At 41.7% G+C, this 26,867-nt stretch overlaps 1 protein-coding gene across 2 annotated transcripts in view; it reads left to right on the top strand.

Annotated features, from left to right (window-relative positions):
• Positions 1 to 26,867, top strand: part of cacna1da (calcium channel, voltage-dependent, L type, alpha 1D subunit, a) — an 89,610-nt gene that overhangs the window by 31,011 nt on the left and 31,732 nt on the right. For both annotated transcript variants that reach the window (XM_050038035.1, XM_050038036.1), the window contains 17 exons: positions 1,360 to 1,499; positions 7,866 to 8,035; positions 9,083 to 9,235; positions 11,027 to 11,223; positions 11,586 to 11,689; positions 13,032 to 13,201; positions 15,663 to 15,737; positions 18,101 to 18,188; positions 18,478 to 18,504; positions 18,984 to 19,144; positions 20,480 to 20,705; positions 20,828 to 21,035; positions 23,068 to 23,188; positions 23,302 to 23,389; positions 23,478 to 23,508; positions 23,606 to 23,760; positions 23,862 to 23,991. In XM_050038035.1, the coding sequence (XP_049893992.1) occupies positions 1,360 to 1,499; positions 7,866 to 8,035; positions 9,083 to 9,235; positions 11,027 to 11,223; positions 11,586 to 11,689; positions 13,032 to 13,201; positions 15,663 to 15,737; positions 18,101 to 18,188; positions 18,478 to 18,504; positions 18,984 to 19,144; positions 20,480 to 20,705; positions 20,828 to 21,035; positions 23,068 to 23,188; positions 23,302 to 23,389; positions 23,478 to 23,508; positions 23,606 to 23,760; positions 23,862 to 23,991 (2,244 nt within the window). The remainder of the gene's footprint in view (positions 1 to 1,359; positions 1,500 to 7,865; positions 8,036 to 9,082; positions 9,236 to 11,026; positions 11,224 to 11,585; positions 11,690 to 13,031; positions 13,202 to 15,662; positions 15,738 to 18,100; positions 18,189 to 18,477; positions 18,505 to 18,983; positions 19,145 to 20,479; positions 20,706 to 20,827; positions 21,036 to 23,067; positions 23,189 to 23,301; positions 23,390 to 23,477; positions 23,509 to 23,605; positions 23,761 to 23,861; positions 23,992 to 26,867) is intronic.

Consider the following 26,867-nt stretch of genomic DNA (forward strand, 5'->3'; position numbering starts at 1 on the left):
TAACTAATGTTGTACCCGTACAGTACATACAATTATATACATGTAAATACAGAGGAGCATGATGAGGAATTTAAAGAAAGATTATTAGGGAAGTGAACTGATACGATTTTATTGATGCCAATGACATTATCAATTCTGCTCACTGGTCTGTTTCTTTATTGATTCCCTCATTGATTCCTGATCAATTTTCTGTGTGTGGGGGGAAGAAATCGGTCCACACAGGTTTTCAGCATTATTATGTCACAGGGTATTTACCCTTGGCAACAGGCATGCTGCTCAGTTGGGCACTGGTGTGCAGGGTGTCACATACGTGGCATTGCTGGAATTTAATCACATGTTGTGTAGAAAGATTGTTCAACATATTGCTGGTGTTTCCTTCCTTACTTGAAATGATCATTTACAGACATTAAAAGTGGCACTGTTGTCGTCTTTTTTTGGGAAATGAGGCCATGCTTTTGACTGTTTCTTCTTCTCTGCCGTGACTTTTTCTTGTTGCATGTTTCCAGCAGCATAGACACATGAGTTTGATGTCACTGTTTTGCAGTGCACAATTGTCAAAAAAATGCTGGCATTGCTAAAAGTTATTGAAAAGCAAATTTTGAGGCATTCGATTTTGATGGAGCGCATGATTCAGTTCCCAACTGAAACCAGTTCTTGATTCCCATCCCGAGAACTTATTCTGTAAGTAACTGTGCTGATGTACAAAAAATAAATAACACTTTAGACTGAAAGGAATTGACCCTTCATTGGAAAAGGATACGTCTCTTCCCTGTTCCAAAATCAAACCCTGAAAAGTGTAGGGTTAGCTAGCTAGCTACTGAAGATATAGCCTACTGAATGTATACACATGCTATAGCTTCTAACTGTCTTCGTCTTTTTTACCTGTTGTTGCTGCTTAGTCAGTTTGACATCCTGGATATATCCTTCAAGTGCATGATATGATATAATAATATTTTTTCAGGGAGTGCGGTTAGTTACAGTGTGGGCTCCATGCTTACTCTGACAGCTTGTTTGACCATCACAAAAGGGCGGGGCTTAGCAAAAGGTCAATTGCACTGTACACTGCGGGCCATAATCTAAAGCATTACCAAATAAGGTCAGTGGCCTTATTTCCATTGTTGCCTCTGGTGTTCCCACAAAGAGTTTGTCTTTACTCTGTTAAGCACATAAATAGAGCTGGTTGGAAATGTTCACATCAGACTCTTTATCTGTTAGTGTCTGTTGTGTGCTTCTGTATGTGTGCACACGTTACACAAATACACACTGTATTAATGCCATGCTCGTGTTTTTTCATGATAATCCATCATATGCAGTTCCAATCTAAAATCTATTGTTCTCTTTTTTGCTCTGTGTCTGCAGGAAACAGTTGAGTATGCCTTCCTCATCATTTTCACAATTGAGACCTTTCTGAAGATTATCGCGTACGGTTTGGTGATGCACCAGAACGCGTATGTGAGAAACGGTTGGAACATGCTGGATTTCGTCATTGTCGTTATAGGGTAAGTCATCAAGTTCAGCTTTTTCAGTGGACTTATTCTGCTGAAAAATAGCGTGCAATGTATTTGATTAAAATTATCACCTGCTCCAGCGGGCATCTTCTAAACAACGTGTTCATTTACAGACCAGATTGTGAGTTTATTTAATTTCAGTTCAGGGTTTGGATTTGGACTTTGATCTCGGCTCGACAGTTGCAGTTTACAGTGTTTCTGAGCGAGCCAGTCAGTGTTAAAGTTAAAGTTGCTTAAGCCTCTGCTCCAAGCGGCCAAGTGCTAATAGAGACCCTCATACACCCACAGTATATGACCCAGAAAAGACAGAGAGAATAAATCAGAGCTTTACCACCACTGGAGTGAGTCACCATCTCTCCATACTTCATCTCTTCTCCAACACTCCCTCCCATTTTTCCCTCTCCTCTCACTGACTGTCTTTCACTCACACTCTGCTCTGCTTTGTCTCTGCAGCTCTTTCTTATACTTCCCCCTTCCATTTTGATGCCGTACGTCATGCCTTAACACTTCCCCACCTCACTCTGCCCTCATTCCTATCTCCTGCACTCTCTGCTCTTGTTATCTTCATCCTCATCGCAACGTCTCTGTTTCTCTCGTCTATCTTCCTCCTCTCTCATCCTCCCTCTTTCTCTCCTCTTATGCACACAGTCCAGTGGGTAGCTGGGTCAGATCTCTATCTGTATGCAGCATGCAGGGTTGAGCTGCCATGCAGTCAAATGCAAAGACGGCTGCTCCCGCTATGACGAGTGACTGTTGCGGCTAAATCACTGGAATGACACACTGAAATAATACTGCCAGTATCAAAATATAGTTGTGTCAATACAGCTCGGAAACTGCTGCATAAATTCATGTGGAAAGGTCAAGGTTCAGCCCGCTTCACTGCAGGCTGCAATACGTTTGTGTGTCTTTGTATTTATAGATTATAGGAGGTCATGTTGTTTTTCAAAAGAGGTTAAAGGTTAAAGATTCAGCTGTGCTTTATGAAGGGCTTGAACCTATATGGATTTTTTTTTTCAATAATGCTTTCCTGAGAGAAAAGTGTTTAAAATGCCATAAAAGCATCAAAGGCAGGTGTAGTGTTACAATAAAAAGCCTCTTTTCTTGACTTGTCTGATTAAAAAAGAGTCAAAAACAAGTGGGGGGAAATGTATTAAAGATTTATTAAAAGGATAATTGTATTAAAAGGACGTGGGTGTCAGAAATGTAAATTAGCTGTGAAACAAAGGAAAAGGTAACAGTCGGGTCATGTAAAAGAACGTTTATTGAATTTACCAGAGAAAAAGGGACATTTTAAATTTTGAGGGCACACTAGTTTGAAGTGGAGGTGAGTAATTATGAGATAGGAGGAGGGGTTTTTTTTTCACAAAGGCAACACGCAAGCTTAAAGCTCTTAAAGGTATATGAAAGGTAAAATGAGAGCCAACCCCAGATAGCTTCCTTTTGGATACATGCTGCTACAGTCTGGCACCTGATAGCCACCTTTTTATAAAGTCCCGACCTCACCGGTGCAGGAACACCCAGAACACAGCGAAAAAATGAAAAGAGAGGAAAAAATAGGAAAATACAAGCAGAGGGCAGAGTCTCTGCAAATAAATACACTGCTACACACTTCTCTTGGGTCACAAGTGATGTGTGAGCCTATACGTCATTTTTAAGGAAAATCCTCCGAAGTACATCTTTATACTATAAAAAAAAGTATTCTTAAAGATGTAATTATCAAAATATTTATATTAACAGTGATTAAATGACTGTGTGATGCGAAAGGATGAACTGGATGTGAAAAACCCATATGGAATTATCACCCTAATCTGCAGTTGCTCTCTGCCTTTTGTCAGCGACTCGCTGGCAAACATGCATCGTGAAGCATTTAGCAGCTAAAGAGACATACAGTGGAGACCAAAACATAAAGACAGTGAATATTGGATTTACATTCACCAGGTGATCTGAAGCTTTACTCCAAATGAATGCTAATGTTGCCTTTTGCCTGCTGGGTGTATGTTTACTAACACGTCCGTCAAGACAAATCTGTCAGGTGATAATATGTTGAAGTGGGCGAAGAAATAAATGAATTCTGCTTTAACATTTTAGTTGAATATTTTCACATATACGTTATGCTATGAAGTTTTATATATTGGGATGTACATTTTCCTAAATTTTCCATGCAGCAATTGACTTTTCACTAAGCCCCGCCCCTTTGTGATGGTTCGACGAGCTTTCAGAATACACGTGGAGCCCAGACTGTAACTAACTGCACTCCCTGAGGAAATAATATCAAAGTGATTCCAGAGAGAAGCAGACAGAGGGGTCTACAGTCTGCGTTTGAAGGATATATCCAGGATGTCAAACTGACTCAGCAGCAACAACAGGTTAAAAAGACAAAGATAGTTAGAAGCTAAAGCTGAACTGTAGGCTACAGATCACAGTGTAAAAGTGAACCACCACATCACTGCTGATCGCCACACAAGACAATGAATATAAAGGGAAACTTCACTGATATTGAACCAGCTTCAACCTCTCCAGGTAACGAGTATCATTAATACACAACGTGCCCCAGGCATAACATTTAGCTCGAAATCCACAAATACACCCTGAAAATGAAGGAAATCTGAAACGATTGCATTAGAGTCAATGGAGCACGGCTGTGTTGTTGTCGGACCCTGGTCTGAGCCGGCCTGATACTACGTTATGATTGTCCAGTCTGCGTCCAGGGGCGGAACTTAGCGAAGGATCAATTGTTGCCTAAAACAGAAGAAAAAATACCTTTGAACTACTCAAACACCACAGCTTGGTTTATAAAATTTGTAAAATGATTTGTAGTTAATGGTTAAAACAGTTAAAACCACTTGTATGGCTGCACAGATAGCGAGGAGGCACATTGGACAGCTGGTTCAGCTGTTTTCAATCCAATAAATGGCTGTTTACATAAACTGTTAGGTGGCGTCCTCTCGCATCTGAAGGGAGTAGATGAGGAAGTCAGGTGACGTAGTACAAAGAGTGAGAAAGTCTGTGTCTGGCAGGAGGGAGTGGTGGTAGTGGATGGGTCAAACAAACACAGGACTTTCACCCGGAAGAGCAGCATTTGTGTCCTGTGTGAAACCACAAGTCTGTTATAAGCTTACTTCTATCAGCCATGGTTGTTTTAACTGACGTACCATGATATCTCTTCCTAAACCCAACCACATTGTTTTTATGCCTAAACCTAATGAAAGTTAAAGTGAAACCTGGCAGAACTGTGACCATTTCACAATGCTGGATATGCAAACAGCCATTAAATGGGCTGATAACAGCATTTGAACCTGATAGTAGATGTGGCTGACGCCTTCTAACCCACATCTATGAGGCTAAAAACCACAGGTAAAGGTCCATTTAGTAGACTAATAACATCTGTATCGGCTGCACTAGAGTTATGCAGTTTAGCTGGTAAAGAAACCTGATGTATCACTTTTATGAAAGCGGCTCTCCTCAGGTATGTGCAGTAAAAAAGTGTCGATATTTTTCCTTTTGAACATGACTGGATGAGTAATGAACCTCCAGTGGCGGGCGGTCGGTCTTACAGCTGTGACTCAGTATAACATAAGTCTGAGCAGACTGCTTATGGGCCCTCAGAACTCCTTCCTATCGGCAGCTTCATTCACTGCTTTTAGTCCACAGCTTTGATGTGATGTGTCGAGATGATTTCCCCTCTCGGCTAGGTGAGGAATGTCTAACTGACTGTAATGAAGTGTCCTCTTTGCTCACTGCTGATTTCACTTAGTGACCACTTTAGGAAACTGTTCCAGTGCAACATTTATCTGCTGTTTGTATAGTTTTAGCTGGGCGTTGAGACAACAGAGGTGCTGTGCTGCACCCTCAGCATCGCCACTGGCTTTATACTGAAAATAAATAATTGACAAATGTTTTACCAGGTCTTAAAAAAATACTATGAATATGTGAGAGCTACAGTACAGTGTTTACAAACCATTACAGCGTCTATTAAAATTAACTGTGCATTATATTTAATTTATGTGTAGTACTCCTGTTCATCTAACTGTGTCCTGATGATCAGTATGGTTTGTGGGTGGCTGTAAAGTAAACTGATGGCACATGCTACATTATAGTTTCACAGAATGAGTTTGAGGGATCAACTACAGTAAAATAAAAGTGCAACATGTCTCAGAAGGTTCTGTGAATGCATGAATGAATGTATCAGGACATTGCACTTACTGAAGAGGTATCTCAGAGCTGGAAAGATGGTCTTGTTATAAAGCTAGGCTGTCTATGCAGAACAACTCAAGTGCAATGGCAGAAATCAGGGCAGTGGCTTTTGCTCAAGAAGTGGACAACTACCACAATGCACTGCCCTGCACAGATCCAATAAACACTCCTGCTGGTGGGTGACGTAATGTCAGCTTTGCCGTTTTATTCAACACATTCTCACTCCGACCTTGTCACAAATCGATGTTTGGTCATTGACTTTCCACGTCCAGATACGCCATGCAAGGTACCCTGGGTGCATTGGTTGTTGACTTTATGGGATGCTGTGTCAAGTTCTGCCTGTTACATACATTGTCTTCTTTCAAAATACACTTCTGTTTCACAGGAAATTTACTGTTTACATACAGTCTCTTTCAAAATAAACGCAATACTTCGGTACAGCACCACAAATTGGCTTTTTTTCCCCTTCAACTAACTGTTTAGAAAACAATAACAGGGTTTGGCTTTATAATCTTACGGGATGGAAACACTGCTCTCCCGGGTGCAAGTTGATGTCTGTTGGACCCATCCACCATCCCTCCCGCATGTCCCACTTGGACTTAGCCACCTTAACTTTTGGTAATCCTGCCAGGCATCGTTAAACTATAACAATGACAACACGTATCATGCTGACGTTAAACCTTTTTTCCTCTGTGTCTGACGCCACAAGTCACTGCCCAAGCACCGGATTTCGATGACTTCAGAGTGAGACTGTGTTGTTTTATCACAGGAAAAAATAAGGCGTCGGCTGGTAACAAAGGATCTTGTATTACAGTAAAATGGTAAGCTAAAATATTCATGAATTTGTATTAATTCATTATCCAAAACCACTTATACTGTTCAGGGTGGCAGTGGGGCTGGAGCATACCCCAGCTGACATTGGGTGAGAGGCGGGGTACATTTGGACAGATCATCAGTCACAGTGTTATCACAGGGCTGACACATAGAGACAGACAACCATTAACACCTACAGCCAATTTAGAGGCACCAATTAAACCAAGGGCTCCAGCCTGTGGGTTAAAACCTGGAACCCTCTTGCTGTGAGGCGACTGTGCTAACCACTGCACCAACGTGCCGCCCCAATCTAAAATATGTTTCTGAAAACATTTTAGTAAGAGGCAACACAGTAACAGAATCTTGGTTCATATTGTACTGTTTGATCTCAATATTTTCCGCCTCATTTTTATATCACAGGAAACAGTCTGGGGTCGCTTCTGGTTCACAGATTCTCATATTTCAGCCAAACAGTGCGCCAAAACATGTTTCTGAAGACATTTTAGGCTAAAAATAGGCAATACAGTGACATAATCTTGGTTTATATTGGATCAGCACTGCCTGGTTTTAGTGTAGTCTAACTTTGATCCACTTCTATACTCTTGTGTCCGTGGTGGTGGGCACACAAAAATGTGGAAATACAATCTGTAGTTTGAGCAGAGCAGAGAGACCCTGCCGCTGGTAATGTGGAGGGAAGTTTACCAGTTCATTTACACATAATACCCACACAAGTATCCTTGTAATTGTCCAATCAACAGCCACTTCATTAGGTACACTTGTACAGTGTAATATGATCCAATACAACAGCTTTGCCATAAATTCTGTCTTTACATAGACAATAATGTTTTGATTGACACTATCAGAGAGGTATTAACGTAACTACATGTTTATTATTGAGGTTGTAGTTTGCAGTGGTGTTGAACTGGGCTACATTATATCGAGAGGTGATCCTAATATTTTGTCCACCCCATTTAGATGCATGAGACGGGTAGAATATAAGAAATACCTTTCAATGTAATGCACTCCAGTACAACACTACGACCTCAATGAGCAACAGGAAGTACAATTATTACTATTGGTAAAAGTAATGTTATTTTCATTATTGATTAATCTGCTGATTATTTTCATGATAAATGATGAAAAAAAAAGTCAGGATTCAAAGGACAACTTTCCAGAGCCAAAGGTAACATCTCCTCTCTCAAAAATGGAAACATCAGTAGCTGCCGATTGATCCATCTTTAACACGAGATAAGGAAGGAACAATCACTGGAGCTGCAGCTCTGACACAAACACAAGTGTGTTTTCCTCAGGAGACTTTGAGTGTGAGGTTCTGTCATTGTTTTCCAACAGACTCTTCAGTGTTGTCTTGGAGCTTTTGACCAAAGAAGAGAAGTCAGACGGTGAAGAAAGTAACCATCCGTCGATGCACGGACACGGAGGAAAACCAGGTGGATTTGATGTTAAAGCCCTTCGAGCCTTCCGTGTGCTGCGACCCCTGCGGCTGGTCTCAGGAGTACCCAGTAAGTGCTGAGCGCCATATACCAACACACAGGCAACCCATGTGAACCCGGTGTCTCTGTATAGATTGTATAATGGTGTTAGCCCCTATACAAGTCCCAGTGTATTCTAGGTTGAAGGGTTACACATGAAGAGTCCAGATGGTCGATGTACGATCCCTGAGGACTGTTTTTCAAAAACATCTATTCAACATCTACATCAGCGCCCTAGAGACATGAGCGCTGCAATACAAACAAACCCAGAGTAAACACTTCTGACACATTTATGAACCATATGTGATTCTAGATGCACTGAAATACTGAAACTGGTATCAGATATGTAAAAATGAAAAATAAAAGCATAGAGTAGGTTACAGTATGATGATCCCACTCTGCACACATACTGTATGCTCACATCTGTTGTTGATAAACAATATATTAGGAATTTATGTTGTTATATTTATGTCGTCAGCTTGTTATTATGGGAACTAGGGTTGGGCCATATGGTCAAATCTTCTATCTATGTTCACTAAATTCACTTAATAAGTGGTTTGCAATAACCGTGCCGGGCCTCATCACATTTGGTTATTTTTAAAACAAAAGACTCAAAACAGTGAAGATCTTGTGAGAATTACAAGATCATGCAAGAATCTACCCCTGATTTCTTAGGATGGGGGATGCATGACTCTATCTACTCTCCCTCTGACTGGCTGGTACTTGTTGCCTTTGTTGGTTGGATTGATAAGGTGTGGGCATGAGGAGTGAGACTGGTGAGGGTAAGCCAATCAGAGGCAGATTAAGCCAGAGTAAGGCAGATTATGCCTTCAACATTTTAGGAAAAAAAAAACCTCATGCTCCGAATAGCTCATAGGGTAGAAACATATTGCCAGATCTTTCCTGGTGGACACATTTTTACTGTCACAAAAACAAAAGGAAAAAAAACAAACATTTCTACCGTCGCACTGTCATATCACTCAACCCTAATGAGAACCATCATGACTTCTAAGAGACACAAGAGTTCATGTTTTTGCAGTGAGAATAGTGCAACCAAGCTTTTTCCTCTTTGCTTAGGTTTACAGGTGGTGTTGAACTCCATCATTAAAGCCATGGTCCCTCTCCTTCACATTGCCCTCCTGGTCTTGTTCGTCATCATCATCTATGCTATTATTGGCCTGGAGCTTTTCATCGGTAAAATGCACGCAACCTGCTTCATTCCTGGCTCAGGTACGCCCTCTTTACTCTGTGTTGTACACATAACATCAAGTCAGCCTTCTACACATGTTGTATTCTGTACACTGTAACAAGTAGTAATTTGGTGTTGACAAGCAGCAGCATGCCCAACAGCAAAAATCTTGGATAAACAGAGGTGCACGGATGTGGCGAGAACCCAAAAACAAGCAGAACACCGGCACTCACAGAAAATGTTACTATTTAATATGTGCAAAAATGAACAGACACAAATGCATTTCAGCTACAAAGTGATCATCAGCATGTAGTGATTGTATGTTCAAAGTAGCCTGACCTGAAAATGACTACTTTACACCAATTTTCAACCAACATCAACACACATTTCTCAACTCTGAAGGTGAAACCTGATGTTTAGTCTGACAGCATGTGGGCCCAGCTTAACAGGTGTACAAAGGATTCTTTTACACAACTCATCAAGTCAGGTTAACATAACAGCTTCTGCACAAGCTGAAGCATGGACAGACTCAGGCATGCTTCTCCCTCCCACCAGAGCTCTCGAAATTTTATTTTAACCACTTTTTCTTAAATGGGGAATCAAACATTATCAGTGTGTTTCTAGTTGCAACACCATGACCACACGATATACCTGCTGTGTCTGTGTTCATGTGATTGTCTTATGTGGGTGATGACATTTTGCTAACTGACATGGCAAGTCTCTTCAGGGGTCCAAAACGTGTTGCTCTCTCTGAGTGGGGCTGCTCAGACACAGTGGCCCTCATTTATGAAACAAATGTACTGCAGAAAACTGGGCGTACCGCGGCATTTATCAAAGTGGATGTGAATGGAGGCTATGATCAAATCTGATGTCACGTCTCAGCTCATGTGCACAAGTTTGAGTCAGCGTGGACTTGCAGTGCAGCAGTAACTCTGGCTGAGGTGGAGAATTATTATTACACCATATTCTGACTGTCATCTAAGTATTTGCAGCCACAAAAAATAATCATTTAAAAATGTAAATGTGTAATGTGTAAAATGTGTAAATCAAATATTCCAACCTCAAGGCCGAATGTTCACTGCAACACTGTTGACTGAGGCAGTGATTTCTTACCATACTGCCTTTTTATGACTTCCTTTGATGCCACTTTTCAGGATGTGAAAAAAATCCAACTGGTTAAATTGGACCTCAGATAGTCAGTATTTCCATTTCTAGCCGAGAGAAGTTTCTCTTCTTGGCTGTATTACGTGTCCTTATATTGTAAACTCGGGGTGAGGCCTGTTCAGAGAATATACTGGGGTGGGAAATTTCAATTGGCAAGAAAAGAATGTTTCACGTATTAAACGCAAACCCTATCATTTATGTGCTCGGAGTTGTGCTGGTTTGTACGTTAAATTGCTAAATGAGGGCCAGTGTTTGTATTTTCCTGCCCTCCCTTGTACTTGACCGCTGCTCTGCATGTTCATTTGAGTAAAGTGAGAATGTTTTCTTAGAGAACAGCAGCTTTCTCCTTGCAGATTATAATATGACTAGTATCATAATATAATAATTATAATACTATAATATTTTTGTAGGTAAACCTTTGAAGTTTAGAAAGTGTTAAGTGCTGTTGATCATTGCAAGTGTTAGTTCTGCAGAAGCGCCTAAATGTGAAATTTAGAGCCATTTCTAATCTACTAATTTTGTAATTTTGCTCAAAAGTTACATGATTACTCCAGTTAGTACAATCAAAATGGAAAAAAATGTATTTATAGGCCAGATATGACTTGACTTGAAAACATGGTCTGCAGTTTGTGACCCAACAGAAACTGTTTCCACCTCTCTTTCTTTAGATGCGATAGCAGAAGAGGAACCCGCTCCATGTGCGATCTCAGGGCACGGGCGCCAATGCCCCATCAACGGCAGCGAGTGCAGGGAAGGCTGGCAAGGTCCCAACGGAGGCATCACCAACTTTGACAACTTCCTGTTTGCCATGCTGACGGTGTTTCAGTGTATCACCATGGAGGGCTGGACCGACGTGCTGTACTGGGTGAGTCTCTGCCCTCCCAGTTCAACATCCTGTGACTGTCACACGCCCTCAGCTCAGACGTCTGCTTGGATCAGACACACAGCCATAATGTGACTGACATTGTGATGATGAGGCTGCTGATAATTTCCTGAGGCAGCTCTTATCACTCTGATATGATTGATTGACTAAATGATTGAATGCATTCAACAACTCACTGTAACAATAAGATGCTATCCTGCTACTTTTAGTGTTTCTGCAAGATTTTCCATCTGAAGCTACTTTTGTCTAACTTGTCTTCTTTTCGGTCAGTTTCTTCCTTTAACTGTTTGTTTCACTCTTTTCTTCTTCCTCTTCTTCCTCTGTGGTGACGCTTGTTCCTCCAGATGAACGATGCTATGGGCTTTGAGCTTCCATGGGTGTACTTTGTCAGTCTTGTGATCTTCGGCTCCTTTTTCGTTCTTAACCTGGTTTTGGGTGTGTTGAGCGGGTAAGCACCTTCCTCTCTTTGCTGACAGAGACCTTCTGCTTTATATCAGGCCAGAGGGTCTCTGTTCTTGTTTGTGTTACTGTCTGTTAACCGGCGACTTCTGGGCTCCCGTAGGTCAACGACGCCATCGGATGGGAAACACCATGGATTTATTTTGTTAGCCTGATCATACTGGGATCCTTTTTCGTGTTAAACCTTGTGTTAGGTGTGCTCAGTGGGTAAGAGGACAACTGTGCAGTGGTTTTCGTTTGCAGTGGTTTGTTGTGCAACCTGGCACTGCTTGCTATAGTGTAATGAGTGCTGCAGAATCTTTGGATGTAAGCCTGACAGCCTTTATAGCAAGATATTACACCCATGGTTGGCTATTCTGCGTAAGGACCACGAGATATATGAATATTCTTTCTCAGCCTCCCTTCTCTGACCTCTGTTGGCGTCACACTGTCACGTTCTTTCCACGGCAACTGCAAAGTGAGCGTTTCCTCCCCCACCCCGTCCTCAACCCACCCAACCTCCTGAGAGAGAAATTAATCTTATTCCTCGCCCTTCACTCCCTCTGCGCTCCTAAGCTCCCTCAAACCCCAGTTTGCTTTCCCAGCTCTGTGGAGTGGGGGTGGGGTATTACAGTAGAATTAACTCTGGATGGTTGACCAGCCAGCAAAGCCTTTTTTTTTTTTTAAAAGCCAACAAGGTTAACAGAATCATTAACTCAGATGCTCTATTGGATGCTTTAAATTGGCATATTTTATTATTTTCATCAACTTTCTAAATGCAGTTTTATAAAAGTGCTTTGCTTCCCTCCTACCATCAAATATCTTTCTCACTGTCACAGCTGAAACACACATTTTTCTCAGTAATGACAATATCCCACCATGCACCGAATATATTTACCCACCGTCCTCTGTTACACATTGTAGTTTCCACAGTTGTTGTTTTATATAGTCTATGAGTTTAGACGATGTGCAAATGTTTTGTGTCTCTCCAAACCATCTGTCCACCTAAATTGCCTTTCCTGTATGATTAAGATGCTCGCCTGAAGGATACGCTACTGTACTGTCGGACTCTAAATATAGCACTGTGTTGTCTTTCAAAGGTGTACATCTCCCTCCAGTGGCAAGGGTTCACAAAAACACACTAGGCATTGAAAGGCTGTGATTGAAGCGTGTGAATATGTAGAGTGAAGTCATTCAGAGAGGTTCTTTAGTAAAGGGAGGACGACTTGTATATTTCCATTTCTTGTTTGCTGTGAAAGTGTTTGTGTGTGTGTGTTTGATTATTCATGCACTCCTGTGTATTTGTGTATGTGTCTGCACTTTTTTGTCTACGTGTGCATCTGCAAACCCAGAGAGTTCTCCAAGGAGAGAGAGAAGGCCAAAGCCCGCGGAGACTTCCAGAAGCTGCGTGAGAAGCAGCAGCTGGAGGAGGATCTGAAGGGTTACCTGGACTGGATCACTCAGGCCGAAGACATCGACCCTGACAACGAGGATGAAGCCGACGAGGAAAGCAAGCGCAACCGTAAGCACCTTCTCCCATTACTGCCGGAGTAATGCTGCACTGGCATCACAAGAGCCCTTCAGTACCGCAAACTGATTGAACCTGTCTTGGCCACATCAAGAAAAATATCCAGCAGTGTGTGTTACTGTTGGCTCGAGAGGGTTGTGAACTATAATTAGGAGCATTTTTATATAATCAGAAAATGCAGGAGTTTGTACTCCATGAGTCTATAATGTGTCACAGTGGATTAGCTAACAGATCATTTCTCTCTGCAGGAGACACTTTTATCCCATAATGCTGTTTAAAACAAAACAGGTGCTTTTCTTTGCACTCCTGTGAACATTCGGGTGGAAAGTGCTCTATTTTTCTTATTGTCCCAGATAACTGGTCAATCACGTTGAGACATATCTAGCACAGATACAGCGGGTATTAATTAGGAGAAAAAAAAGCCTACAAGCTAAAATATGCTCCTCTTTTAGCCCTACGATTCTGCACCAACATTTAACTGCTGTTTGAAGAGGTACTCAGATATTTTACATCAGTAAAAGTAACAATACTATAGAGTGAAAATAGTTAAAATACAACAGTTAAAATACTCATTATGCAGAGGGGCCCATTTCAGAATATTATATATCCTCCCGAGACTTGTACTTGGTATGCATTTTAAATTTCTCCTGGCTATTTGGGATCAGTAGGACCCTATAAAATACTAAATATTGCCAATGACAATAAAGTCCCAAAGTCCTCAAATTAGTTCTTCCTAATCAACAGTGTCTCAGCTTGTTTCTGTTGCAGAATTTGGTCATGTTTGTTGCCATATCAAACTACAAACATTTAATCATAAATTAACAAGTTTCAACCATAAAATGTGATCAGGTTTTGAACCTTGTCCACGTTTTGTGTCAGGATCGGCTGCAGACTGACTCGGATTACATGGATTAGTGTATTGTGCTCCTACCACCAGGTCTAAGTTTCTAAGTAGAATGAAGTATAAGGTCAAGTCGACTCAAAATGTGATGTCCTCATATGAGGACACAGGGTCTCAGGAGGATATATTGTGTTACTGGATTATAAATACTGATGCGTTCATCATAATTAATTAGTTTGAATTGATAAATTGATTGCACAGCCAGGCTAAAGTGAGCTCCTACTGGGAGACTGGCCAGGTGCTCCCAGTTGCCACTTAGTTAAGTAGAAGTATGACAGACTTGAAGCTTAGTTCAATACTTGAGTAAATATACTTAGTTACAAAACACCACAGTGTTTTATCATGCACAAAAAAATCCTCAGAGAGGAGAGAATGTCAAGGTCCTCTACCGACAGTTGCATCAATAGTCAATGATGCCGTCCATGCAGATCTTTTCTGGGTCTGATTCAACTTAAAAAAACAGAAAACAAGAATTCACTGACTGAAGCAGAAGTAGATGAAGCACGTAAATCAAAATGGTCACAAGTGAAAGGTCAGTTACACTGTAGTCATTGCACAGTTAACGGTTAAATAACAATTTTCCCTTAATGATGCAAGATTATCAACAGTATTTGTGCCACAGTCAATGAGACTTTCTTGGCTCTACACAGTGCGCACACACACACACACACACACACACACACACACACACACACACACACACACACACACACAGATACATAACATAAAAGCATGCATTGACTAAGAGATAGTCTTTCTCTAGAGGTGTTCAGCACAAACATGTGACAGGTGTTTGAAGCAGAGCTGTACAGCCTGTTCTTATCTTCACGCTCGATGTATGTCACCGATGGAAGTGGAACACGCTGTGAGTACCACTAGAGATTTTTTTGAGAAGGGAAGAAGGGGAAAAAATGATATCACTTGAGCAGTAGAAAAACTCTTAATCCAAATCCTCTTTATGTAAGCAGCACACATGATGCAGAACGGAGAAACTGCGACTGATTCACCTTATAGTTTGAGTGTAGGATATTCATTTTTTACACTCTGTCTGCTCATTACGATCTCCCCTCATTTTTAATGTACTCTGTCCATTTACTGTCGCCTCTCCCACCTGTCTTTTCCTCTACTCATGTATAGAGTTTTATGTTAAGTTAAAGCTGTGGAGGTTCTGTGTGACGAGCAGGCAGGTCCATGCTGCTTTTCTTCAACATCCATCCTGGCTTTTGGTGTCTGTCGACGATACATGAGCCCCTGCCGGCACGTTAACATGCAAATGCTTTAATTTGCACTGTAACATGTGAGTGCAGGGCCTTGTCACCTGCAGGCGCTTCCAGTGACTAACAGCTCTCCGTGTTGTTCTTCTGCCCTCCTCAGTGTCCGCAGCCCCCCGTGGCTCCTGCTGCTCTTGTCATTGTTGGATATTGATATTTTGAATACTGTTGTTGTCCATGTGGTGCTTGTCTGCTCTGACCCATTTTGATAGCAGCCCATTCTCGCCCCCCATGTTCCTCTGCTGTGTCTGAATGCATGGGCTTGCATGCATTACACATGAAGGGGTGACTCTGGCTGACCTTACTGAGAAGAAGAAAGGAAGGTTTGGGTGGTTCAGCCAGTCGTCCGACACTCATGGTAAATCCTGTGGTTTCCCTCCAGTGTTCTCTTGCTCTTGTGTGCGTGTGTGTGTGTACGCATGTGAGTGAGTGTGTGTGTGATGCTCAAATTAATCTGATACAGAAAATGTCGGTTTTCACTCAATTATCAGACCAGAATCAGACCTGAAATCTGAGGAGTTGTTGCTTTTTACCAAAGATGAAAATGTTAACAGCTGAGTTTATTTTATTGCCGTTACAACAAACATTGTCAGGAACTTTCCTTGATGAGCTCATAGTGCAATATGATAGACAGGACAACATTCACCACAATATCCAAATGATAAAAGCCCAGAAAAATAGCGGCATCGTACATTTCTGCAAACCACCAAAATGTTATTTGCACATTTCATATATATCATACCAGTGTTTCTTAGGTGACAAAGTACCATGCTGACTTTGTCATCAGTAGGTTGAAGGGATGGTGGATGGCTCAACACCTGTTAGAGAAAGACAACAAAAAAACCTGGTTGTGATTTAGCAAGACATCACTGTGTTATCAGCAACTTTTAAGGCAGCAACGTGTAGCAACCTGAAAAGCAGTTGATTTTTACCGAGATGTCGCCACGTTTCGAACCGTAATTATGCTCCCAAAAAGGGGCCAAACATGATCTTTCCTTATCCATAACCAGGCTGTTTTTGTACCTAAGCCTAACCACATGTAACCACTGAAACGTGAACATAATAATGTGCAAATGCAAATGGTCTGCATTTGTATAGCGGCCTTCTAGTCTTCCAAGCACTCAAAGCGCTTTTACACCATGTCACATTCACCCATTCACACACTGGTGGCCAAAGATACAATGCAAGGTGCCACCTGCCGCTAAGTGACCATTCACACGCCCTCACACAGTGATGGAACAGCCATCGGGAGCAATTTGGGGTTCACTATCTTTGCCCAAGGATACTTCGATACGCGGGCTGGAGGTGCCGGGGACTGAGCCACCTATCTTCCGATTGGTGGATGACCCGCTCCACCTCTCAGCCGCCCAGTAGATGTAAAGTGTCTGTGGTTTGCAGAAATATTCAATGCCAACATCTGGCAAGTGGATTGTACAAACATCATGTACATCATGTAACATGTTAAAGTACAAAAAGTATCATAGATAGAGAGATAAGCTAAAATCACTACTTCCATCTATCAGTGAAGAATCATTGAGCTATTCTTTACTAATATTCTACATTATTGGTAAATGCATCAGGACTTAAAGCTAGAAAATTAATCAAGACAGCAAGCAGCAGTGGCCTTAAAATCTCATTTGGAGCATCCTAAGTGACTGCTGAGTGTGTGTGTGTTTGTGTTGATGTGCAGCCTAATGTTAATACCTCATCACTTTGTGCTTTACTATTGTGTTAAACCCGTCGTGTCCAAACATCACAGCCTTTTCCAGCCTTTGTTCTCTCCTTTTTTTCCTCCCTGTTTTGTTCTTTTTCAAAGGTCTCTAAAATAAAATTACTCATTAAACGAGTCTGATGTGGAGTAGAAATACAGCCGCGTTTGATAGCAGGCACGCCCCGTTTTCCTTCCATGTCCCATTTCAAAAGCAGCAGCTCAGTGTGAATATAGGAAACAGGGCTAAACCCAGATCACTACTCCAGCAGTCAGCACTATTTTCAGAGCTGAGAGCTGTCCGACCACTCAGGAATCAAAGCCAACACGTCTACATAAGCTAAGCAGCGGCACACACCATGCTCCCTCATACGAGTTAAAGCACTGAGACGTTTCGCACAGTTAATCATCATCTGTCTGCGCAGACAGTCTTTCTGCAGCGCTGGCAGGACTTTGAGTGTAACATTTCAGAGACAGCTTTAAGAGCTCTGTCCTCCTCGGCCTGCTCCCCTCTTCCCTCTGCTCCCTCATTGTCTGCATCAGTCAGCCCTCGCAGAGCAGCTGTCCACTCGCCTGTCCCATGTCAGCTCCCTTTCAGCACTTGGTAAATGATACTAATGATGACAGTGATGCACAGCCACAGCGCTTAGCTCCTTCCTTTCGGTGAGGTCAAAAGTTTTGAAGCTGCACCGTGGCTTTGGAGATGAAGACCACAACAATTTTGTTTTTAAAATCACCATCAAATAATTGTGATTCACTGAGTTTTTGGAGTGTAACCCGTTTTGATCTTTGCTGACTTTTAAAGTATGTTTCTTTAGTGTATCTTTTTTGCTCTGAAGAAATGTCTGTCAGAATAGCCTGATGAGATGAAGGCCGTCTCAATTTGATTTCTTTTCACACTTCTCCCCCCCTGGGATGCACTGCACTGTGTCTATCTGAAGAATTTTCTTGTGCCACAGCGAAGCACGTACGAGTATCTTCTTTGTAAATGTCTGCTTTATTTGCTGCTGCAGCGAGCGTTCCAGCCAGCGAAACAGAATCTGTGAACACCGAGAATCAAAACGGGGAGGATGAAAAGACACCATGCTGCGGACCTCTGTGGTGAGAACTTTGCAACAACAAACCTCTTCAAAAACAAGACCACAGTTGTGACTTTGAATTACAATATATCAGATTGCTGTCCCTTCTGGTTAACTGTTGCTGTAGAGATTTAAAAACACATCAGTCTCTCATGTGTGAAGCAAACAGCTAATTTACTGTGCCCTGCTGACTTCTGTGGTCTGACACTTTTTATGTTGTTGTTAATGAACCCTACTAACCAATCAATGCTCCTAACAAGCCTCAGCTACAATTTGCACTTGTAAACTTTAACAATTCTTCTTTCTTACAGTCAAAAAATTTCAAAGTCAAAGTTCAGGTCAGTATCTCTCTGCTGTGTTTCTGCATGCTGCATTAAGCTGTTACTATAGGGGAGCTGGTACACAGCATTAGATTATACAGATTTTTATTTGTAAGTGCTTGGCTTTCATTTTACTGTATTTTAATGAGACTTTACTGGGGGATGATAAATCAACAGCTTTTAGAAAGTCAGCATGTACCATAAGGTATTTTTAGAGAATAGTCTTACGCAGTATTTTTCAGCTCATTTACTGTACAGTATGACTTGCAAAAATGATATTGATGCAGTTCCCCCGTGGCTCTTCCCCCTCACTGCCCTGCATTCTTCTTAATAATGGAAACAAACTGTAGTTTCTTTAAAAAACACTGAGCTGATGTATTTATTCTTTTGTTTAGAAGCTGTAATCGATGTGATCAGATCCTGAGTTGTTCTAAATAAGTTCATTAGCAAAGTCTCGCTGGTGTTATTCTTCGTACTGACGTTGCTTTCTCCTGCAGTCGGCGCTGGCGCCGCTGGAACAGGTTCTGCCGCAGGAAGTGCCGGTTGGCTGTCAAATCGGTGCCTTTCTATTGGCTGGTCATCATCCTGGTGTTCCTCAACACTCTCACCATATCATCAGAGCATTACAACCAGCCTATGTGGCTGACACAAGTGCAAGGTATGGACAGCACCACAGTTCACATCAAAGTCTTTCAAAAAAAATCTTGTTATTGCCTTATTTGTTCATATGGTTTCTCTCATTTCAATGAATCTATGTGAAAATTTTAACCATGAGCCAAGGAGAACCAACAGTTAAAAGGATTCTTTAATATAGAGGCTGTGAAGGTGCATCATGTCATGCAGGATGGGGGCGCCATCTTGTGAGTCTCTATTACCTGTGACTCCTGGTTACCTGCTCACCTTTTGTATTTTTTATTGATTTAATAGGCTAATGGGCCATAAAGAGAGGAGCCACCTTACTTTTACAGGTCTGACTGTGCTCCTGCACTCAGTTGTACTCAGTTGCTGCAAAACTGTCCTTCTAAGGGTTTGTAACTTTCAAACTCACACAAAGTGTATGCACTCAAACAGTTTACAATGTCCAGGTATGTGACTGCAAGTGGCACATTTGGGTTTGTAACCAGGCCTCCAGGAAAGCTGCTCAGCCTTGCAGCAAAATGTTCCCAGTGACCATTCGCAGTATTGCAGCAAAAAAAAAACCAGCTGCCCAAAAAGCATTTTCCTCATAGACCACCATTGTAAAAGAGACGTCTGTAAAACTGTTGTCAGGACACCTCAGGACACCAATTATTTCTATGAACTTTTGAGCGATCATGGTTTTATATTTGTAAAACTCTCCTGGAGCCTAAAAAATATGTGCCTTAAAAGCCTTGAAAATCTGTGACAACATCACAATGCAAAGTCTATAAACAAGAACTTGCGGACGGGGCCAGCAGGAAAAACGCTACTGCGCATATTCAGTGGGCTGTATACCGCAGAAGTAAACCTGAAAGCTAGAAAAGCTTTTTGGTGTATGCTCTAGGCGAGCAGCTCCATTGGAATGTATAGACGGCAGGTGGAATCCCATCCCAAAATTTAACATGACATGACGGTGAACTTCACGTCATGGTGATGAAATTTTCTATAATTTTAACCCTTTTCCTATAGTTTTTGACAGAATGTATTATGTATGTCCTGATTGTCTATCACTATGTGTATTCTGGCCATTTGTATCTGATGCAGATGCAAATTAAATCGATTACCAACTAAATATTTGTGAACATTTTTATACTCTTTGTGTTATTACAATGTGTCTTTGTGTGCAGCTATTGTATTTGTGCAGCCTCAGCAGGAGGTGTTTTAATAGCAGCAATAATTATTTCATCATTTGTATCTTTTGCAAAAAAAAAAAAAAATCTCTACACTCTCTAATGTGTCACCCTGAAACCCCATATTTCTCTCTCTTTATTTATTTGTGTTTTTGTAATGTTGTGTCTTTTTCCCTGGGTTTCAGATGTGGCCAACAAGGTGCTGCTCGCCCTGTTCACGTGTGAAATGTTGGTGAAGATGTACAGTCTCGGGCTACAGGCCTATTTTGTGTCACTGTTCAACCGCTTCGACTGCTTTGTGGTGTGCGGAGGCATCACGGAAACCATTCTGGTCGAGCTGGAAATCATGTCTCCTCTCGGTATCTCTGTGTTCCGCTGTGTCCGCCTGCTGAGGATCTTCAAGGTCACACGGTAAGACCGTTATCACGCTGTGTGTGTGTGTGTGTGTGTGTGTGTGTGTGTGTGTGTGTGTGTGAGGTGTTCAGCTAATCACTGGTCTCTCCTTCTCTCCACTGCTCCACCTCGCTCCACAGTCACTGGCAGTCTCTGAGTAACCTGGTGGCTTCCCTGCTCAACTCCATGAAGTCCATTGCTTCCCTGCTGCTGCTGCTCTTCCTCTTCATCATCATCTTCTCCCTGCTGGGCATGCAGGTGTTTGGTGGAAAGTTCAACTTTGACGAGACCCAGACCAAGAGGAGCACCTTTGACAACTTTCCCCAGGCCCTTCTCACTGTGTTTCAGGTATTTACTGTTCAGATTATGACACAACTGTACACCACAGTCTCTCCCATCTGAACTGTAAACATTTTGCATTTGTCCATTGATGCATTCGCTGAAAAATACATGCAGATAAAATTGAAAAAAGCTGCTGCACAATTGTTTGCACAAACAGATTTAGACAGAATTATGGTTAAGAGGTTTTACAGACTGACGGAGGCTAAAGAGAGACACAGATATAGAACAGATAAAGTTTGAGGTCATTTAGAAACAGAGTCACTATGACATCATTTGTCCACCAGAGAGCACTGACAAGTTGATGTTTCAGCTGTCAAATGTGCCACTTAGTGGTTCTCAAACTTTTTTCAATAATGTACCCCCCTCTGAAAGATTTTGTCAGCTGAGTACCCCCTGACTAGTGCAAAATATTTTTAGTAGAAACCCACAGTGAACAAACATAAATGTGATCGGAGGAAGAAGGAGGTTAAGTGCGCTTCTATCGCCTCACAAGGACTAACAGACCTGTCCGGTGCTCTCAGGGTAGGGCAAACTTTATCAGGACTTCTTCAGAGACTTCAGAAATGTAGTCCAAATTGTACTGGAACACATGGCCTCGAGGCAAGAAACTTTATTTGAGGAATAACATTTCGATGCCAGGTGCATCTTCATCAGTCACACAACTCACATCCTCTTAAATAACCTTCCCTGAGTCATGACTCATTTGGTACAGGCTGGACGAAAAGGGAGGGGTATGATATGTTTTAATTTAACATAAAAAAATCTTTCGTATATCTTACGCACCCCCTGCAGTACCCGTACCCCCATTTAAGAAACACTAAATTTGCATAATGATAATAATAATCTTTATTTATAAAGTGTTTTTAAAACAGAGTGTCAAAGTGCTTTACATGTCAATAATTAAAACAGACAAGACATACAAACTTTTAAAAGAACTGACAGGCAACAAGTTTTATATGATCCAACAGGGGATCAGCCAAAGGCACATTGTTGAGTAACGTGCTGGGGCCCGATGACAACAGTCTCTGTTTTGTCTGAGTTTAGCTAAAAAAATTTTTTTGACATCCAGCTTTTAACATCAGTGAGGCAGCCACTGACTGAACACATCATTCCAGGGTCTGTGGAGCCAACGGGCAGGAACATCTGTGTATCATCAGCATAGAAATGAAGAGAGACACCATGTCTCTGAGTAAAATTGTTTGAAAAAACAAATCTAATGAATCTGTATCAAGATTGTTTTCTATGTCAACAAACAGTGTTATCAGCCAATATATTGTTATCAAATCTTTGATTCACAAGTACTGATTGCAGAGTCAAAATTCCAGTATTCAGTCGGGCGATGACAAGAAGTCAATGGATAAATGCAATTCTATTGCTAAACATGAATATATAGTTGCATTGCTGTGTCAGGTACAGTATGTCATATGTTCCTTAAGTTCTTTTGGGATCACAAATTGACTTCATCTTAAAGCCGTACTATGCAGGAATCGTCAGCTACGGTTCGTAAACAGCGAAAGTGAAATTGACAGCCAACCCCAGCTCACTCCGCTTAACATTTTGCCTCGCTTTATCTGCATTTTTTTTGCCCTTTGTCTAAGGGTTTTGAAGGTTCCTCTTGGGTGCTTGCTGCTCATGGTCTGGCATCTGGTCGCTGCCTGTTTATAGGCTGTCCTGAACACAGCAAAATAAGATAAAAATAAGACAATACAGGCAGAAAGCAGAGTCTCTGTGGATAAATACACCGACACACACTTCTAGTGGGTCAAAAGTGATGATTTAGAGGGATTACTTTTGTATGACTCTATACATTGTTTTGTTTTGTGTAAGATACATATATATGTCAGGAAACCTTTGACCATATTTCAACACACTCATGCATTTCCTGTATCTCTGCCCCTTTTATAGCAACTGTAACAGGTATATTATGGCCTCTCATTGGAGATCAGGGGGTTATTAAGCGTCGTCAACTATAGTCGTTAAGCTTGACACATTACTGTTGATGCATGACCTATAAAATAAATATGGTGATTGATTTTAGATCCTGACTGGAGAAGACTGGAACGCTGTTATGTATGATGGGATCATGGCGTACGGAGGCCCTTCCTCTTCTGGGATGATCGTGTGCTTTTACTTCATCATCCTCTTCATCTGCGGAAACTGTATCCTCTGTCACTGATACAAACACACCTGAAACTAAACTTACATCCATTATGAATTGTGTACAAGATGTGAGGATTTAACAGAGTTGTCCTTTACTGAACGCTTTGCTCAGATATCCTGCTGAATGTCTTCTTGGCTATTGCTGTGGACAACTTGGCAGATGCGGAGTCGCTCAACACGGACGAAGGAGACAAGAAAGGGTGACAGCTGAATGTCCTACTATGTCTCTTTATGACAAATATCATGCCCAAACTCTCTCACTCATGACAGTATCTGTGTTCATTACAGGGACAAAAAGGACGATGACAAAGATGACAAGGTATCCTTACTTTCTGAATCAAACATCAAACTTATCTGCACAGTTTGAGGAGTTATATGCACTGACACACTTTTCAAACTTTCTTTTCCTCTGTAAGGACGAAGAAGAGGACATTGACGACACTGCAGCGGAGGAGGAGGATCCAGAAGTTCCATCGGGGCCTCGGCCGGTCATCTCGGAGCTGGTGAAAAAGGAGAAGATCACTCCTATCCCAGAGGGGAGTGCCTTCTTTATCTTCAGCAGCACAAACCCGTACGAAACACACACACATCGCGCTTCACACACATAAACCCATACTATGCCTCATATCACAATGATGTCTCTGGCTGCGTTGTCTTTCCTTTCTCCTCCAGGTTTCGTGTGTTTTGCCACAAACTCATCAACCACCACATCTTCACCAACCTCATCCTGGTGTTCATCATGCTCAGCTCCGTCTCACTCGCTGCTGAGGATCCCATCCGAAACTTCTCAGCTCGCAATATTGTAAGTCCACAAACCTTCAATAGAAGTGTGTACATGGCTTCTAATACACTGTGCAGCAAAAATAAGAGGGTGAGGCGGCATTATTAACATATCATTTATCTGGCTGTGATGTTAGTTTAGCATTTTGAGATGCAGTTGTGTCATCATTCATTGACCACACTGGTGGTTTTGCATGTTTTAGCTCATTTATTATAATTTGCATATGTTACAGCACCACTGACCATTTGAGTTTATACACTGATTTCAGTCTTTTGAGGCTGTGTTCATGCTTATGTTTCAGTAAAGCTTCAAGGCCCAGTGTGTAGGATTTAGAGGGATATATTGGGAGAAATGAATAAGGATGTTTTCTTAAGTGTAAATTCACCAGAAAATAAGAATTGGTGTGTTTTCATTATCTTAGAATGAGCCGTTTATATCAAAATAGGGAACAGGTTTTCGTCTATGGAGATTGCCATGTTGCAAAGCCATGTTTCTACAGTAGCCCAGAACGGACAAACCAAACACTGGCTCTAGTTTGGGTCGTTCAACTCTTTGCGGTGGCCACGATAGTTAGCAACCCCTCTGTGACAAGCAGCGTCAGAAAAAACACTTTTTTTTTTAAGTGAAACTGCTTCATTCAGTGTTTTTACTGGTTTAAATCTCCGGGTCCATTTTGTTCTGGAGATGAAGAGACATCTGCGGATAATTTGGCTCTTGGTAAAAACCTGCTGAATGTCTGGATCCTAAGTTAGCAAAGAAGAAAGGTGAGCAAACAGCAGGCGGCCCGTCTGCAATGTCCCAAACTGCATAGAAAAAACACTGATTTGTTACATGGAACACATCACCTGGTCCCTTTGTTTTGGAGAGGAAGAAACCTCTGTGAATAATTTGGCTCCTAGTTAAAACCTCCTGGATACTGAAGGAATTCAAACTGGGAGAAGTTTCAGCTGGTTGCACTCTGCAATCCTCAGCGTTGGATGTCATTAAATCCCCCTAAATCTTACACAGTGCACCTTTAAAAAAGAAAAGAAACTGAAAGAGATCTGTTTTTAACTATACCATTGTCTGAGGAAGATAAAGAATTTTTCACGAGTGAAGCAACAAACAAACATTGCATCTGACTTATTTCCAGAGAAATGTCATCAGAAAAATATCATTTTACCAGCATAAAGGACGCATTTATCTCTTCTGTCTGAGTCTGAACTCATCTGCCCATAAATCAAAGATGTTGTCATTTCTCTGCAGAGAGGCTCAAGCTGCGTTTATGTGCACTGTTGCTATTCACCTTTACACTATAGAGAGGACAAAAAGGAGGAAAGATAAAGGGAGAAGCAGGTTTTCCTCGTACAACATCTTCGTCATTTACCCTGTCCTTGACAACACAAAACAATACATACGGTGTAATTGCCAGAACTAAGACGGGATAAATGCTTGAAAACAAGGGCTGTCCAAATTTATGGCAAGATCAGGCGACCCTGCTCATGCTGGTCCATTCCAACATTTTTGATTTAGGACTTTAGGTACTCAACAGCAACCTTTTAAATCAAAGAGATACACATTATCTTTCTGACAGTGTTGTTTGTCTCTTGGCATTGTTGTAACAGCAGCATCGCTTATGAACACAATGCGGCTCACACATCACAGATGTCAGAGTGTCCTTAAATGCACCATGAAGAGGAGCTTTTACAAATGTCCATTCAGGACACAGCTTGTACAAAACAAAGACCGTGGCTGCACTTGTCTTTTCAAGGCGACTTTGTCATCGGATTCACCAGATCGGCGCTCATATGTGTCCACACACTACAATGCAACCTGCCTGATCAGATAGTGCAACTGTAAGTGGATATATATATTACCCAGTCCATGTCCACAAACATCTCACCCATCTTTTGATTGGTTTTGTCTGCCTTAAGGCAATTATTATGAGCACGCAGCTGATAGGTAGCCTATGTGGTTTTTACATGACATAATAGAAGTACATATTTAACAGATTCAGTGTGGACAGAGAGCGACACTCAACTGCTGTTAGGACACTGTTACACCTTGTTTCCACTTATGTATGTGTATGAGACGACTCTCTGTGACATCCAATGTGCCTGCAAAACTCCTCCCCTTCGTAATATTTTGGTTCGGACTTTGCCCCGAGTATGTTAAAAAAATTGAACTTTTGGATGGATTTTGGAGAGACCGTATGACCATGTGCTAGCTTAGCTAACAGGCTGCTAACTGGCTAACAGGCTATTTCCTTCGATTCAGTCACCTGTGTTGATTGTCAAGTAATTTTTTTCTAATTAAAAAGAACTTGTTGTTCATACGTCTTTTTAATTTTACAAAACATGCAACGTATCTGGCAGGTCCTGTTTTTGTTCCAGTAATCTTCCAAGCACCTTTTCCAAACTGGCAGAGATGGCAAGAAACACACAAAATTAGTCTTGCCAATGGCCACAGGTAGTTTCTATCAGGTTTCTATCGATCTGTAATGAAATGCACTTCCTTGCGTTGGACACTAGAGGCATCATCCATCTACAGACACCAGTCACATACGAAAGTGGAAACGAGGCATCAGGATTGGGAAGATTCAGCACATTGTTCCAGTCAAACGGTAATTACTGGATAACCGAAACCCTGGTCACCTTGTTTTCTTTATAATTTGTTCATTTTGTAATGGTGGCAAGGCCCTGTACAAGATGTGCTTTGTTGTGGCGAGAGCAGCAGAAGCGAGTGATTAACGCAGCTAGTGGTGCACAGTGGTGTCAGACCACAGTGGGATAAGACAACGGGCCTCAGCTGTGCTCCAGCCCCGGTCTTCCCCTTTGAGATGAACTCCCATGTGGCCGGAAAATGATGCGAGACCTACGTTTGATAAATTGTCCAGATTGTACCCACATGCTGCCTCG

This window comes from Epinephelus moara, chromosome 24 (assembly GCF_006386435.1).
Source record: "Epinephelus moara isolate mb chromosome 24, YSFRI_EMoa_1.0, whole genome shotgun sequence".
Lineage (NCBI taxonomy): Eukaryota > Metazoa > Chordata > Actinopteri > Perciformes > Serranidae > Epinephelus > Epinephelus moara.